At 38.4% G+C, this 18612-nt stretch overlaps 1 protein-coding gene across 4 annotated transcripts in view; it reads left to right on the top strand.

Annotated features, from left to right (window-relative positions):
- DPP6 (dipeptidyl peptidase like 6) overlaps positions 1-18612 on the top strand; it is a 560201-nt gene that overhangs the window by 444890 nt on the left and 96699 nt on the right. For all 4 annotated transcript variants that reach the window (XM_030488693.1, XM_030488709.1, XM_030488690.2 and 1 more), the window contains exon 7: positions 9184-9265. In XM_030488693.1, the coding sequence (XP_030344553.1) occupies positions 9184-9265 (82 nt within the window). The remainder of the gene's footprint in view (positions 1-9183; positions 9266-18612) is intronic.

The raw sequence follows: 18612 nt of genomic DNA on the forward strand, positions 1-18612 counted from the left end.
GTATATAGTGTGGTGGCTTTTATGACAGACTTGAAATAGCACCATCCTGATAATATGACATGCTGTTTCAGTTTTATTTTAACAACAAAAAACTGACCCTCGAAATAGTTAAACTTGACAGCTTGATTGTGGAGCCTGACCTTAAATCGTCTGAAGTGGATAGGGATCTTTCAGTTGAGTTTACTGGCATTTGGCTCCAGCCTTGATGGAGCTGTTGGACTTCTTGCTCTTTATAATCATCTGAATTAATCATCTGAATTAAACACTCTTTAAGTCACTGGAACAGCAGTTAAATCACATACCAGCTTATTGCTTAGGAATACATTTTGTACCTCTTTAAAAAGAGTGAGCCAGCATTTTATTAAGCAAAGCTGTTATTTGAGCATCACTCACTTCCAAGCAGTGGCAGGTTGAAAGCAGCTCAGCCTCAGAAGGCAGTTCAGGCAGGACTCTTAGCTGTGCTGGTGGGAGGAAATCCACTTTAGCAGCTCAACAACGTATCATTTCCCCAGGGGACTTGCCATTTGCTCACCCATGTTGGTCACTGTATAGCAGTTTTTATGTGAAATATTCCTTTCTTGTGTAGGCAAAGCAATTCTTACCACATGCTTCTCTCTTCCAGAATCAGTTGTGATGTGGGTGGACACCTTAGAAACCATGTATAGCGATAATAACAACGAATAGTCCCCTGATGGGAGGACTTGATATTAAGGATTAGAGCAATGACTGCTGAGACTGAAAAACCAAAAAAGATCTTGGTAATTAATAGTTAGGTGCAGATGCTAGCATTTTAGGAGAGAAAAGCCCAGGAACCAACCTCCTTATGTTACAGAAAAGTTCAATAGCTTACGGCTATAAAAATAAAAATAGAATAAGAAAAGAAGAGTTTGAAGCAAACTGTCCCATAGTGTTTGTCTGAGAGAGCACCCTGAAATGGAGGCAGGGCTCCTATTAAATTATATTGTTGAATAAAATGTGCTTCATTGGTGAGAAGCTTATCTGGATTTGGAATTGTTTGTGTGTCTCTGTGCAAATGAACCTCCTCCGGTACCCAGATTGTAGTCAGCCTCCAAAGCATACCTCAGGGCACAAACACATCCCAATGCTAACCACCACCAAAACTTGGCATGTTGGCATGGATTTTCTTCTGTATTTATACTCAGCAAGGTTGAACTAGTACATAGAGTCTTGCCAGAAAAGGGAAAAAAGGTGGATGAAAGAGAATGTATAAATTGATGGTGCAGAGCACTGAACAGGCAACTAACCACAGCCCCTACAGTTGCTGTTTCTATGCATCACCTTCCCAGAAATAAAGTTGTTCTGTGTGTGGATTTTCACAGTGGGGACGGGGACATTTTTGTTTGTATTTTTGTCCTAACGTTCAAGGTTCTGGGAGGGGGTCCACTAAAATAGGAACAAGAACCATGCATTTCTTCAGGGGGGCTGCTTTTGCTCTGCTGCTGTCGGGCTGTGGAGACACCCTGCAGCCTGGGCCTTGATTATTTGTTGCTATGGTTGGGTGATAAACTCTTTCAGCCTACTTAAACTCTCAGTGCAGTATTGTTTGATTACACAGCACAAAGAATGTGCGCTGCATGTTACTGCATGTGGGAACCTGGGAAAAAGCCAGTTTTGAGGACCAAAACCTGCAAGATTATGGGCATTTCCTCACTGCCATGGGGTTTAAAATAGGCATCCTGCCCCCTTGGGAAGTTCAGAACATATGGGGAAGAAGGGAAATGGTGAAATTCAGGAAATGCAAGAAAGGACCATTGGGTGGAGAAAGGATGCCACAGCCAAGGGCTTTCCTTGTTACAGCAATCACTGAGAAAGTCTATGGCAAAGGTGATAAAATCCCAGGCTAATAGCCCAGACTGTGTCACAACAGCCCTGATGTCTCTTCACCCCTTAACCTAAACCTCCATTTATTGAATACTCCATTACAAATTTAAGGAGATAAGACAGGAATAGTAAAGCTTGTTTTCCATGTCATACATGAGAAGGAGATAGAGGCGTGAAAGGACCTTTCGTATGTGGAGTTGTGAAGGCAAAAGTTACGCCCCACTTCAAATGGGAGCATTTTCCCTTGCGCATGTAAGGTTTATACATGTCTGTTATGAGGCAGAACTGTAGGGCTAGAGTGGTGTTTTGGTCCTTTAAATAAGGACAGCATTTTCCAATCCACTTTTAAAATTTATCTGAAATCAGGCTAGTTGTGGTATTGCTTAAAAGTGATCATATCAGTGTTAATAAGAAATTGGAATAATGGCTCTATTAAGTGTATGCCTCGTTTATTTTAACTGATGAGGAGCTGGTCTGTGTGGGGAGAGGCTATTTAGAAGAATAGTGTGTTTCAATATTCCTGAGAACCTACGCACAAAACTCCAAGATCTCCTTATCCTGTTGATATGAGAAGAAATAAGATATGCTCAAAGACTCTTAAAAGATGCGGAGAATACTGAGTCATTCTGGTTTTGTCTGAAACCCAGTAACACAAACTGTTAGAGGAGTCTAGAGCACAAACCCAAGAATCAATCTCCTGCCCCAATTAAAAGTGTTACCTAGCATCCAGTGAAGTCATATCGTAACGAGGCACTTCTGCTGGCTCTGGTAGTACAAGATCACAGCTGTATCTCATTTTATGTACTAATAAACCCATATTGCTCTCTGCAGGCATCACATCATGCTGCTGTATTTTTATCATGGTTTGGAAGTCAGACAAGGTCAGCTGGATAGGAAATGCTAAGGTTTCATCACAAACATCCTTTCCTGGAGACTCATAGAGTTGCTCTGAAGGACTGTGTACATTTATCCCGGGCTCGTCATTGTTGAGATCTTTTAGTTTGTCCTTAAACGTCTCAGTGCTTACTGGGTTGTTTCTCTTCAACCTGTATTTTTTTTTTTTTTTACTGGTATTTTAAATCTTTGGCTAGCTGTAATTCTGAGTATCCTTGATAGCATTCAAATACTTAGATTTTCATTTTTCCATGCCTCTGTTGTAGATAAAGAGACTTGAAATCCTGAGAAATCCAGTGCCTTTCCTTATGCCTTGTATAGCTCTGAGATCAGAGCTGGCTGAGAAACTTTCTATAGAGTAAGAGAAAATTGCATGAGTGAAAGAAAATTACTTTTAAGCAGTTGTGTTTATCACCTGAATGCTATCACCTCTCATTGTCTCTTTAGAGAACAAAATATGACTCCAGGAACAAAAGTTCTTTTAAAAATGCAATAAAAATTCAGTCTGTCATCTATGATTTAGAGGGGTCACATGAGAAATACGATAATGTCATCATTTTTAAAGTAATGCCACTAGTTTCTAAGGTCCATTTCCACTGTTTGCTTACTCAGGGAAACCTGGAGATTTGGATCAATGGATTGAAGTCCTCCAGCCTGCATTACCATGACTCCTAGCTGTGTACCAGTCTCTGATGCATTTTAAAATCAGTTTTTGTAGACCTTCTCTAGAAAGGCAAGCCTGTGCCATCATTTCACATAATCCCTAACAGAAGTTGGTAGCTTCTTTTCTGACAAGTGATTGATTTTAAAGTGGCATTAGTATTGTGCAAGATTTTACAGTAGCAAATATTATGTTGATGGATGCTTTACAGACACAGGTAGACTACAATCAAAAAGACCTCTGAACTCACATTGTTGGCTTGAATCTGACTGGATTGCCAAATTATGAACAAATGTTTTAGATTCCCTTGCTTTTTATCTTTTATGTTTTACATTCAAAGAATTAATTCATCTTGGACAAGATGGTTGGTGAGCTCAGCGGTTTTTAAGAACAACTGAATGATCTGATGTGTATCTGTAGTTGTAATTAATAAATTCAAATTGCTTTCATTACCTCTTTCTACTTTTGTTCTGTGAAAAGTGCTGTAAGGAGAATATATGTATGTGTGCAGATGTGCATTAAACAGTGAATAGCAGATGAGTCTAGATGAATGGGAGAGCCTTCCCCATCTATTTAAGCACTTTTATTACAATTCCAGGAGAATTCTTCTAGTTGCATCTTCTGATAGTCTGCTTTCTCGAATACCTGTTCTGGCAAGTCTTTGATTCGCATTTGTATTATATTTTATTCTATCTCACTACGAGTCTCCGCAGGGCTGAGTATCTCCTGGGAAGCAATTTTCTTAATGGCACCTGTCTCCTCTTCTCCTTGGTGAATACTGAAGTAAACAAGTCATTTAATTGTTTAAGAATGCCTTTTTGCTTCTCAAAAAATGGCATTCTCATTTCTTGGAAATCTTTCCCTCTTTCTTCTAGTCCTTGTCTATGGTTCTTTGTACCTTTATGAACACATATGTTTTACATGCTTTTATTTCTTTCTTTATTTCTTTTTATTTCTAAAAGTGCATTTTTTTCTCATAATGCATCAAACTTCTTAAATATTATGAAGTTTCCAGTTTTTTATAACCCTTCTAGGTTTCTTCTCTAATGATGGTTTATATCTCATTTTCCTTTCCTTCTTTCTAAGGAAGAAGAAATCTGTCTAACCTGCTTTCTGATTTTATGCTATTAGATGTGAAGACACCAAGTTCTGGTGCTGAGACAGATAGTTTAGATAGATAGATAGATAGATAGATAGATAGATAGATAGATAGATAGTTTTTTACAGTTAACCATGAACAGTTCTTGAAGTACTGTGAGCTGATGTGCTTAGGGCTGTTGTCTTTCAAAATATTCAGTGCTGGTTTGATGCACATAACAAGAGGGGATATTTGCTCCCCACACTTTTTTTTAACTGTCTGTATTTCTTCAACTTATTTGCATATTCTACTGAAATCTTGATGTATTTTCTATATTTTCCAAAATTATGGCACAGTTAAGCAAGGAGTTCCAGAGTTGTTCTTGAGAATGCACTCCAGTTCATATACATAGTTTAGTTATTTGTTTAGAGGATGGACCTGTGTAGAGCAGCCTTTGGTGCAGATTGTTGCATTTTTGCTCACATTGGCAGCATGTGCAAAGAATTTCTCTACAGATTCTACTGTTCTGTATTTAAAATCAAAATAGTTATTAAAATAGACCCTAGAAGAACAGCCTGTAACATACTCCAGACTTCAACTGCTTTTTTGCTTTTTTTCAGTTTCAGACTTTTTCAGTCATTGCAAAACATTTTTTCTTGAAGTGAAAGGAGCCTCTCCCTCAACTACAGTGGAAAATTTTTGTTGTTTTTTAAGATGCTTTTGAAGAACTTTATATAGAACAGTTTGTCTTGTTTGTGGTCATCTGGAGACTCTCTGCCATGAAGTCTCTGAGGGAAATTGGTCTTCTTTAGAATAGGAGAAAATATCAGAAAATGGAACACATTGATGTAAAAATTTCAGCAAAAACAATATAATCTCTTTAAAATTAGTTCCTCATTAATCACAGTATTCATTAAGGTCAAAACCAGGCAACCTGATATGATTGATCAGTTTATTTTATTCTACATATATGTTCTGAGCTCAATTACAAGCAAAAATTATTTGGCAGACAGCACACTAATTGCACTCAGGAATTTTCCTTATTTGGAAATTTTGAAGGGAGAATTTTTGGCAGAAAGTTTCATCTAAATGAGCAAATTTACAATTTACTAGTTCAATATTGTTTTTTGAATACTGTGCTGAAATCTGCCCATGTCTGGAGCAATTTAATAGTCTATGGTGCAGACAATGTCATCTTAACAAGGAAGATTTGCTCCATCTTCTGTTTGGCCTAAAATAACATTATTATTCCATTCTTTCATGAGCTTTAGAATCAGTTATTCTAAGAGATGAAAAAAATAATGGCAATCCTTTAATAAGGCCTTGCCATTTCTTTGGTGGGAAATGAAGATTGAGGTTCTTTTCCCTAAGGACATTATGAAAACGGTGTGAGGGTGCAATGAGCCTAATTCTTTACCCAAACCACTAACAGGAGTTATACCGACTGCTTTCAGAATAGCCCATATCCAAGCCAGCATCCTACACAAATGAGCTCACAAGGGGAAGGCTCAGATCCAAAAAAGCCCTAATTATGAGGGTCTGTGAGGAGCACTGGCTCTTTAGAGAGGCTGAGATGACCCATGATATTGATTGATTCAAGAAAAAAAATACAGGAAAATTTTAAGCAGGCTATTTGGAGGAAAAACAAGGGTGTAGCTAAGGAAGACCGTAGCTTATCAGCAATAACATACCTCACAGGAAGAGCTGACCTGCATGAGATCCCATTTATGCAGTGCTTGGAAAATGGGCAATGGAAAATGCCATGTAGGTGTGCATTTGCTCTGAATCCCTTAAGTGAGTTTCACTTTTGGGGATGCCAGGGAGGGATTCCATGTGTATTCCACCACAGTCCATGCACCTAATGTGGTTCAAGTAAGTGTGTGGGTATCTGGTCTTTCATAGTGAGGTTCACAAGTGAACCAGTCTCCCTTGGTCACTGCTAACACAGCCCATTTCCAGATCATTCCTGCAGTTTCTCTGAAGCCTGCTAGATCAGGCTTGGCAAGGAGGAATGTCTCAAACCCCTTGCAAATGATTCTGATGTTTCCTGCGGGTGAGGGAGTGAATGTTGCAATTCTAGGGAAGAGATGAGGAATAAGCCAAAATCTACCAAGGGGAAAATGTCCATCTCCTAGGAAAGTTTGTGGGGGGAAAATAAGATCTTAGACTGCTTTTGTAGCCTGTGGTAGAAAAGAATAACTCATAGCATGAGGATGGATGCCTGGCTACCACCTATGTCCAGTGCCCTACATCACAACCTGGACATGCATGCTGTTATGTGCTGAATGTAGAGGTGGTTTATGATAACTGGGTTTGTAAATCAGGCACCTCCAGACAGCATGCAATTCCATCAGTCAGGCCTTTCATCCACATATTTATCAAAAGGCGTCAAGGCAAACAAACAAGATTTTGCTACAAAAGGAAGTTTTCCAGCCATTCTGAAGAACTTATGAAGGAACTCAAGAGATGCAATTCTGGTTTTCCTCAGTGATGCAAAAAAAAAGAAAAGAGAAGATGACTTTGCTTTTTTGTCTGTAGCAGAGCTCTTTGCCGATAGGTCATGCGGAGTGCTTTTCCTTCTGCCTTATCAGCTACCAAAGCTGGTTTATGCAGCATTTTTCATTGTGTTAGAGTTTTCCTCTTCTAAAAGGTGATGCAGTGAGCAGAACTGACAGGACTTGTCTGGGCTCTGGTCTGAGTTATTGGCTGCAATTGCTGTATCTGTCCCTTAGCTCCACCTGAAGTGTTACAGGTTTGAATTCTCACAGTTTGTATAATCTATTTAGGGATGATATTTCCCCTTCTATCTGTAATACCTTGCTCCTCTCCTCACCATGGGTAAGAAAAACCATAAGAACTAGATTGTCTGACAAATAGTGAAGAACTGTTTTGGGTTTTTTTTCTTCCATAGGAGGTTTTTCTTAATTCACTGTTTTTCTCTCTCCTTCTGCACTCAACGGATACTCTCTGTTAAGATGATCAAGATAGCTAACCAAAGAGAATGAGTCTTAACAGAAATAGATGACTTGAAACTTAAGTAGCTAATGCAGACAAGTATGAAAAGATCCACAAGAAGTTGTATGTATGGTTATTCTTCTTACTGGAATGGAAATTTTGTCGCTGCTGTTAGCATGAGTTCAGTATGAGAATTATGTGTTCTCTTATCCATACCTTTCAAAAATTACTTTAGGCTACCCACAATGACACCTTCTGATTAAAAAACATGAGAAGAAAGGATAAAATTTTACTCCACCAGCAACAGTTGTGGATGACACTTTGGCTATAGAGCCAAAGGCTATCTGGGCACCCTGCAGTACACTGAGACTTAAAGGGTCAGTGCGTCAACAAGCCACTCTTCGCTCTCACATTCCTAATGGATCCCATCTACATCAAACCTGTCATCTTGAGCAATTTAATCAGCTCTGCTGACCTCTTCCAAGAGGCCTCGCAGACATTACGGATTATCATTTATAACCACTGATAACACACCTTCCAGCAGGAGAGCAGAAGTTGCTATACCAACTGCAGGATTTATGGAAGAGGGAAGCTACAACAGTGCAGTGGGAATGTGCAGCCAAGGGAGTTCTTGTCTGAAAGGGCAGAGCCAGAGTGTAACAGTGGTACAGCACCAGGTCACAAAAGAGGCAATAAAGAGAATTCAGTTAGTGTCTAATTATTGCATTCAGTTTCGTTCTGTTTTGAAAATATGGTCTGGAAAATATTGCGTTTAATGAAGAAATAAAGTCTGTACAAGAAGAGGACTTTTTCTTAAAGGCTAGGAAGGCTTTGGTTCTTTTCGCTGGTTTTAGGTGCTGTTGACCTGAAATTGCCTTGTTATTCCTATCTGTAGACCAGTGATGGTAATACCCTTTTTAAAGCAGTTTGAGATCTGCTAATGAGGCATACTGTACACAGGCTTTATTGCTGTTCTTGTTTGTAGAATATTACTATACATAGAGTGGTAGCAATGTGACTTCAGAATATATAATGTAATTATTTGTGCTGAGTATAAATACAGTCAAGGCAATGCTGTCTGTGCTGTGATAAAATGACATTATGCTGCTTTGACATTTACCAAAAAACCCCTCCTTTTTCTATATTGCATTTGCTATGTCTCACTGATGTTCTGCTACAAAATGGAGGTAATGGATGAAAGAAGAAGAAAAGTGCTTTGATTTTATTTTCAAAAAAAATGAGGTATTTGGTGTTAATAGGAGCTTTTCCCTTCGAAGCTAGGCTACATAGAGTTGTTATGCAGTTGCTAAACTTTTCTGCTATCATGTTCAATGGAAAATTATTAGGCAGAAAAGCCTTGGGGTGAAGAAGATGAAATTTATTCTTCTTGTGGCAGTATGATTCAAAATATAATTATTGTTTATCCTTTGTGGACATCATAAGTGTTGATAAATACAATTACTTTGTCATCCCTTGACTAATTCTTGAGGCTTAGGCAAGTCAGCAGTGGAACTGATATGTTTAACTTCATATAAGAAACAGAAATTGTCATTTGAATACTTGATCTTCCCAATGCTTGCAAGTGGTATAGTGCTTACCTTACAGTAAAAATCTACTGAAACCTGGCTCTAAATATTAGATTATTTCAGCTGAAAGACACCTCACGAGGTCATGGTGGATTTCCAAAGCAGGGTTGCACCAGCTTAAATAAGGACATTTCTGAAGCTGAAATCTTGCTTTTCTCTTTTTGCAGGGATCCCCAGAATTTGTATCCCCCTGAGGTCAGCAATGCAAAGCTTCAGTATGCTGGTTGGGGTCCAAAAGGGCAACAGCTGGTAAGAGAAAGAACAAGCATGCAAATGATTTTAGAGACCATGCTGCTGTTGTTTGGAAGTACAGAAAGAATAATTCTTTATTGACTAGTTTTTTGAAACCTGTGTGGTTAGTTTTGTTATGGGGATTGTTTTATCATGTAATTTAATTATAAAATTCCCAAATATATGCATTTACTGCAAAGTAATTGTGTCTAAAAATGCACAGAAAGAACACTTTATGAAAGCTCTTTGAGAGGATGCACCTGCTTCTCCCCGTGTTGGACACAGGACAGATTATAGACATAATAGGCAGTATGATTTAGTTAGCATATCATTGCTTCAGAAGGACGTTTTCAGACTTGAAAACTTGGCAGTAGGGATATGTTAATATTAGCTTCCCTGTTTGGAGAATGCATCTCTCTAGAATGAAGTTGCCCTGAATTTGCCCTGTAGTTGTTTGCAAAATAGACAGAAGTGTATTCTGGAAAAATTTCAGAGTTTTCTTTCTTTTTTTTTGTTTTTTTTTTAAATACAGCCACTTGTCAGGGATTCATTGTGTTTTATGGAACCTTGCATACAGCAAAAATCCTGGAATCTCCAGTGTTTTGTCCCTCAGGTAGTGCCATCTTGGATGTGCCCGGTTCCTAGAGCATGTATGTCCTGGCCAGGTCCCCTGGCTTCATTTCCTGGTACAAATCAAATATTCCAAACACTCTTTTTTTACCGTATCAAGAAAAGAAAAAGTAGCAACTTCTTTTTTGATATGGAATTTTTATACCAAGAAATGAGCTATAAAAGCTTGTTATCTGAGAAAATCTGGCATATGCCTCCTGTCCCCAGTCCTCTCTTGGGGATTTTTTTGTCTCTGTCTTTAACTAGATTGTTTTCAAATTTTGTGATTTAAAAACAGCAATAGCAGACATTATAATTGCCAGACTGCAAATCAGGCAGGGGAGAAACATAACAGATACAGGAACAGGAAAGTGTCTCTTCTGCTCCATCAGGAAAATCAGGTTTGACAGAGTCATTGGCCTCAAATCTGATGGGAGTCGAGATGCAGCAGCCTTTACCTCTATGCAAAATGACTTCTGAGGAGCTCATTTTTTTCATTGCACGCATATACGTGCCCCACTTTCATCGTCTAACATGTGCCATTTCAAATTCCTTAGTCTGCTGCCCAGCACATCATTGCCGAGCAGTTTGTACCAATTCACAGAGATTGGGGTCTAATCATGACCAAACTCTCTTACATTTGTTGGTGTAGACCAATGAGACCTCATCATCATGCCAACTGATGATAATGTACAATCGGTTGATAACACATCATGATTAAAACTGGAGAATACCTCTAGGACCTAGCGAAGAAATCAAAAGCAGACCAGCAATTTTTTATTTAGTGTTCACTAGCTCTTTCTATTTGAAGTCTAATGAAATGAGCTTCACACTGTATAGCAAAAGCTACATCTACTAATTGAAAGCTAATATTGAGTCGTGTCAGTGATTTTCCCCATTTCACAAGTGAATCTTCCTTTCTTCAATGTAGCTTTTCTGTGAACTTGCGTGCTTTCAGCACCTGGAGTCACAGAATGTTATTGATTCACATTCATGTTAGTTTTACCAAGCTGAATGGGTATACTTAACTTCTACCTTGGAAATAAGATTTAACTTTGTTTTAATACCAAAGTCAAGATGACCAGTTTACTTCATCTGTTGCCTTCTCTACCGAAGTAACATAACTATACAGAAAGGAAAAATATTATTTTCAAAATGGTTTAATTATATATACAACAGGACAGTATATACAGCCCAGAATGAAAGTCTTCTTTAGTCCCAGTTTTATCCTTTAATGCTGAAATAATTGATATCATTCACCACCAATTTTTATTAAGAAATATACATTGAAAACTTAATTCCCTAAGACTTCTGTAAGACATCAAGTTTAGCACATGTCCCTTCTCTGGGTCGCATGGCAGATTTTTTTTAAGTAAGTACCTTCAAATATTCCTGTTACTACTGAATTCCATATAAATCTTGGAAATATCTTGCAACAGTGTATTTGTTCTGTATGTTTCTTTTGTTTCTGGTTTGTGGGGGAGGAGGAAGAAGGGGGTGGGTTGGCTTCCAAATATGTGAATCTGTTGGATTCAGCTGTATTCCCTGCACTTGGATCTGGAATCAGGATGGGTGAGAAGAACCTCAATGGTGGTTTAAGCATTATCTTGCATATCTCTAACAAATGTGCCTTTTTGCTATTTCCCTTGCCAGTCATTTACCTTAAAATAAAATTATAGCAGTTATTTATAAAATAAGCAGGCTTTTACATGGCATCAATATAATCTATAGCTAATAATCAGCAGACAATTGCCAGGGAAAAGAAAAAAGTTGGGTTTTTTAAAAAAATCTACAAGCATTATAAATGTGATAGAGAAAATATACAATGCTCATTGTTCTGTGTGTTTCAAGACTGAGTTAGTTACTCAGAATAGAATTGCCATTGAAATTCTTGTCTCCTTCTGCGGGGACAACATCAAGTGCAAAGGCAGAGCAAAATTAAAGTCTATTTAAACTTGGTCATGTGAATGTGTCTGCTAAATGTAGGATGGGTTGTGTTGAAGGAGAAGGAGAGAAAAAATATGAAGTGAGATGGAAATGAGTAACATGCTGGGAAGTAAATGTCAACTCCCCTGGTTCTGAGTGGTTACAGGACCAAACACATGGTAGGATATTTGAGGGTGGTCCTACAACTGTGCTAAGGTACCTGAGCACGTGCCAGCCCCAGTGCTACTCAGAGTAGCACCCCTCTGTGAACAGTCTGCAACCTGACTTCATGCTGCATCTCCCAGGAAAGTTAGGAGCAAAAGGTGGGTGAGTGAGTTTTGCATCACCTTGAAGATATCTCAGTTTTCAGGGAATAAAAAGCTTTCCCCTTGAAATCTCCTGGTTTGTTCTTTGGGAACACAAAGGAGAGGCAGGGCAGGAGAGTAAGAGGGTTTGGTTCTGAAATTTATTATTCCCTTTGTAGCTTCTATTTCATCCTTCCTAGGGGAACTTTTGGTTGCAGTGTATGACCCCTTTCTTTCTTGCATGTCTAATCATTCAAAAAAGAAGAAACAAATCTGAAACAAAAGCAGCCTGAATGATCTGCATTCTTTGCGATTAAAAATAAACAGTGGAACTTTCCCAGGAGCAATTTTCTATTTATCTTGTTTTCTTTTGTCCTTACTCATTAAATTATATGCCAATTTTTAGACGACGAACTCCTCAGAGCATGGTTCTTGACTTCTTACTAGCCTGTAGAATGCCACACATGCCAACAGACTGTATAAATAATGGCAGATATTGGATCTGAGAAAATGTATGTCAGAAGATCAGAATGCAAAAAAGCCCTTGCTTCTGGCATCTTGGAAGAATGCTTCAGAGCTTGGAAGAATGCTTTCTCAGAGCTCAGCCAAAGTCTTAACAAATTAAGTCTTCCAAAGCTGTTGGAAGAATTGGGCCTTTTCCAGTATAAGCTCCTGAGTCAATAGACAGCCATTAACTTCAGTGCAAGAGGGAACAGAATTCCCAAATGTGGCTGTTATTAAAAGGCTCACTCCTCTCACTTGCCCTGCAAAAGCCATCATTTATGCCTTTATAGAATGAGTGAAAAATACTGTTAAATTGGAATAGCAGTGTGATACATTCACTATTTGTGGGTGTAAATGACTATGCAAAATGTCTCTGAACACAATCTACCATTTTCATGGTGAACCCAACAGCCCAAAGTCCCCCTTAATATCAGCCCACTGGCCTCCAGCATGATGCTTGATGGTTTTCAGTGAATAGGCTGTATTATCCTTAGTTTGTGTGATACTTTCTAGAAATATGGGTATGTGGATGACATGACAGGACTGAAATGTCTTAGGCTGTACCTTTGCCCTGTTCTCTGTATGTTTATCTCTTGTTAAAATCTTCACTCCTTAGGTTTCTTCTCTTTTTCTGATCTCTGACTCAACAGCTACCCACTTTTGAAATTTCAATTCTGCCACAAATAAAAAGCTTCTGCTAATTGATCTTACTGGAATATTTTATCAGCTTCATCATGTTGCATCTTTTAGAGTGAGGTTCTGCCCACATGCAGAGGGCTCAAGGTTTCTGTGGTGCATTTCCCCCAGTGATATCTATGCAAAGTTCAGTAGTCACTGACCGTGAACTCAGTTTTCATAAAACCTGTGTGGCTGACAAGCTTGGACCCCTCTATTTATTTATTAAAAACAAACAAACAAACCCACAAAAACAAGCAAAAATACAGCATGAACATGTGAAGCTGTTTTCTTTGCTGATTTGCTTGGCAGCATGGCTGAAGTCAGTGACTGCTTCAGGAGCAAGAGGCAGTCTAGTGCATATTTGTAGCTGAGGTGCTTAAGGAATCCAAAAAACCTGAAGATTTCAGAAGGCTTTAATCTAAGTCATCCCAAAATAAGCACATTCAGGTTCAAAATATTTGCTTTAAGGAAATACAAGCCAGGTATGTACATGTATGTGACAATAGGGACCTATTGTCAAAAAGAAGGAGCAAGCAGTAGGCCCGCTGTAATAATGTGCAGTCAATATTTTCCTGCATTGGCAACACTGAAGTACATTTCACAGGAGCTGTTAAACTCCAATTTCAAAAGCAGGAGAACTAATGCTGTGCTGCTATTTTCCTTTTTATTTTTTTAAATCAGAATCTGTAGCAGCCCTGACAGATATTAATGATAATGGTGACACATGAGATGCTGGGGAAGCAGTTCTGCACAACTTTGGCAGCAGCAGATATAATTCAAGAAAATCTTTCTCATAGATCATAGTATTTATTCTTCAGCAAAAAGAAACTTTTTTTTGAGGTTTTCCTGGCCAGCCAGTTCTTCACTGTTTTCACTGTTTCTTTAAAGTTAAAAAAAAAAAAAATACAGGAAGAGATTATAGTTGCTGGAAGTTTTGTATGCCCTTGAACTTACTGCAACCCCACAGAATGGTTAAAATGGGTTTCTCCAGCGTTCATAGTCAATAAACCTTTTCCAGTGTCAACTCTTTCAGAGCAGGAACTAGCTTTTATTCTTGTAGATTATGCAACAATCAAGTGTATAATTGGTTCTAAAGTAATAGAAGTTATGTTTCACAGCAGGTGCAGAAGTTGCATTAAGAAATCTCTATTTCAGTGAAATGCAAATGCCAGGAAAGAAAAAAGGAGGAGCAAGTCTTTCAGCCCCTGCCGTGTTAGAGTTTTACAGATGTCCTCAAACAGTGAATGCTAAGACTGGTAAACAGCTTATTGTCATACCTATTACTGTTTTAAAAGTGTAATACAAGTAAGAGAAATATTAAAACATTTGAATGATAGAGCCTGCTGCACCAGGCCTGAACCTATCCATCTCATTTGATGTTATCAACAACAGTGTTTGCAGGCTAAAATCATAATTATAACAAGCAGAAAATGAGTTTACATTTGTGTTATTTAAGTTATTGATGTGCTGATGTTATTTTATGGTACACAACAAATAGCAAAATGTGATATGCAGTAATGAAGCTATGATACTCGTTAATAGGACTACTGTATACGTGGAAATGTTAGACAAAACCAATTAAATGTGCAAACCATTTTGTTATACAGCTTGGGAGTAGATAATTATAATGCTGAATGAAGTCACACCACCATTGAGTGCTGCCGTACCAGACATGCTAGAACTTCAGTATGAACTGGGGTCAAACACTGTAGCACAATGTCTTCCCAACTAGGATATCTAGGATATCTAGATGCAAAAAAGCTGGTGAAGTGATGACACCTGGAACTAAACTGGAGTAACTCCTCTAATTAGCAGGTTTTTCCTTGCCTGAATTTGTGTCTGTCATGCCAGCATAGTTCCAGGTAGAAGGGCTGCAGATATGAAGTGAGGAGAACCATTTCCACAGGAGGTACTGAATCATCCGCTGTTGTTCCTAATCCAGCAGGACTTTTGAACTGCTGTGTGTATAACTGCTGTATGTCTATTTGTCCACCATTATTTCATAGATTTTTACATCATTATTTTCAAGCTGCTGTTCTCTCGCCATCTATTTTTTTGCAACAACACCTGTATCAATACTTAGCTGTGGTCTGCTGTGTGTAGTTATTCTGGCTTGGTTAGCTTGCTAGTTGCAAGGAAGAAAAGCCCTCTCCCATTCCCCCCTCCCTTTCCTAATGCTTATATAAGCCCTGCTTAAGCATGGCGAGGGATATTCAGACAGCTTTTTACATGGTCCCTGCATTCTGGAAAAACAAGAATTTCAGAATAATGATCTGCTGTCTCCCCTTCTTCATCCCCTTATCTAGTGTCAGAATATGATTTGGTTTGGTTTGGTGTTTTTTGGGGTTTTGGTTTTGGGTTTTTTAGGGGAAAAAATGTAAAATGTAAGTAAATTTCCAGTAAAAGTCCCAGTAGAATATATTACATGTACACTGAATATGTAGACAAGTTACTCTGGTTGGGGGTTCCCCTTCCTCTCCTCCTCCCCTCCCTCTTTCCCCCCCACTTTTAATCAAAGAATTCCACTGCAAAAGTGCATTTTTCCTTTGAATGCTCTGCTCTTTGATCTCTTTGATTACAGTGGCAATAGTGTCCTATTTGTCCTATTTTTACTTTTTGCACATCCTTGCAATTTCCTTTGGCATCAGTGGGCTTGATGTATTCAGTCCTCAAAAACCAAAGCGAAGCTTTGACAGAGTCAGTGTTACGAGTTCTGCTGAGAATGGTTGTGTCCCTTCTCATCTCAGCATTCTTGGTACTGCATTTTCATCAGTGGTAAAAGAGCAAGATATTTAAGGTAATTGAAGATGTTACAATAAATGCTACGGAAAGAAGATATATGTGATTTTATTGTAAATAAGATGTTGCTCTTTTTGTGGGTGTGAAAGATCTCAGTGGAAAAAAATTAAATTGGTTCTTTGCCAGAGAAGTTTTACCAATAAATCAGAAAAGAAGTTACTGCTCTTACATCCAAATATAAGACATAGGATGATTAAGTGTTTATGGCATCGCCCCTGGAGGTAAAACACTGCCATAGGCTTCCTCTGTGACTTCATAATAGTAGTGCAAAATTCCTAACGGTGCAACTCTAGCATAGAGTCAGTTCCACTGAAAATAATTCTCTCGTATTACAGAGATCTAAAATGTTTATACCTCTTTAATTTCAATTGTGCTTTATGCATATTGAACATGTCTCTTTCTTTTGTTAAAGGTATTTTTCATTTCAGAGTTCTAACAGCTAGATATCTACTTTAGGTCTGTGCATAAGAGTTTCTGGCATTTTACAAAACCATGGTTGGTAGATGATGTCCATTGAAATAAGTGCTTCTGAAATGTGTTTTTCCTGGAAAGCTGCTATTTTGTGCCCTGAAAATAGTTACCTTTTAATTTATATAGCAACATTCATTGGTAAGAGTACAATCGAGTGAAAGATATTAGGCTGCCACAAGCAGGACTAAGCAGTACCATCTAAGGGACTGTGGAGTAGCTCACTTGTGTTATGGTGGTGGTGATCTCTCCTTCCCCAGAAACTGCCATTCATCAGAGCCATGAGAAAGCTTCAGGAACCGTTCTGTAAGCTCTACTCTTCAGCTGCTGGAATAGATGTTTATAATTTCTATTGCTAAACATTGTATTAAATAGGAATATTACACTGTCTAGCTCACTTTCCAAGGTCAGATGTGTACCTGAAGGAACCCTGAATCCCAGTTTCTTTATGCTGACAAGTAATATCTGTACTGTCCTTAGCCAGATATTCATTCTATAGCACAGTAAAATATTTAAAATGAAACACTGTATCATCTCACATTAAATAATCTAATTTATAGTGATGCCCTACATAACCATCAGCGATATTAGGTTACAGAATACAAGATAATCCATCAAGCAGAACTCAAAAGCAGAATCAGAGTCCATACTAAATGGTACATTTACCGATACATTCTTTAATATAACAAGGCAGTTATAAATTAAAATAACCCCATTAGAATCCAGGGCAAGGAAATCTGAGCAGGCATGGTTCTCTTTGTTGAGGTGAAAGAAACCTTTTTTCTTCCCTGAAAAGCAGAAAATAGGACAGTGTATTTTTCTTGAAACGTATTTTTTAAAATCTCCACAATCATGATAATTGCTTATTTCTCTGGACTCTGGCAGATTATAGGTGTGATTAGAATCCATATGTGTTGTGGACTAGCCTGCTCACAGAATACAAATGGAAATGCACAGTGTTTCTAATGATGCAATGTCAAAAATGTAAAGAAGCTTGTAGAAACCTGAGAAGAATATTAATGCTCTTAAGGACTTAAGCTGGAGAATCAAAAAAAATCTCTTCTGTGATGAATTCAAAACGAAAAAAGTATGGGAATGTATCTCCAGATCATAGAATTCAGTCCTTACTCCTATAGTCCCTTATATGGGACTTTATCTAGAGTATTGGTTTTGCCACTTTTGGATTGTATCTAAAAACCTTAAAACCCACAGGATCTTACATACTCTTCTGCTTTCAAAAGGGAGCTTTGACATTTCTTGGAGAAAAGGTCTCCAGACTTTACTGAATACTGTAGATACATCACAAATGTGATTTAGTAAAAATGATAATCTTAGAAAAAACTTAACTGTTACTAACAATGTATTGCAATATGTAGGTTTTATAGAAAATGCTTAATAGATAAATATCACTTGCAGCAGATCTGTATTTTTCACCTGGCTATGACAGTTTCCCAGGAAAAGTATGAAAGCTTTACCCCATGGGCTGGTGTGCTTGGCTTCTCCTGAGCTGGGGCCTCTTCCTCATGGTGTTTGACGTCACCAGCTTCCAGCCTTTGCCTTCCAGCATTTACTAGCCCAAATCAACTCAGACTCTGCCTGCTCCTCCTTTTGTGCAGGGCCTCTAAGGTCCTTCAGCATCCTTTTTGACGCCTCTGATGTTGTAGAGTCTTCTGACTTTTTCTCCCACTGTTCTTTCACTTACTCCACCCCCTACAGGCAAGGTGATCATGTCTCCCAGCCACAGAGAGAATCCCACCCAAGACCTGGAGAGCCACATCCTTTATCAGGAGCTCTTAAGTGGGGCCTAGACATTGTTCGTAGAAATGGAAAATATTTCTTCATGTGAAGACATGGAGGAATGCTTTTCCATTCTCTCTGACTTAGTCTCTTAGTTGATCATGTGCAATGTAAGCAAAATTAAGTTCTTAAATATTTGTTTTACAAGGGATATTAGCAATTTCCAAGATACAGAGCTCAAATCAGGAGATTTGCACAATTTACACATGGTGACTCTTCTGCACTTCCCTTCCTGGATATGCAATCAAAGCCAGTGAAGGCGGCAGATTTTTCATTTGC

The sequence above is a fragment of the Strigops habroptila genome, chromosome 1 (assembly GCF_004027225.2).
Source record: "Strigops habroptila isolate Jane chromosome 1, bStrHab1.2.pri, whole genome shotgun sequence".
In the NCBI taxonomy this organism is placed as follows: Eukaryota; Metazoa; Chordata; class Aves; order Psittaciformes; family Psittacidae; genus Strigops; species Strigops habroptila.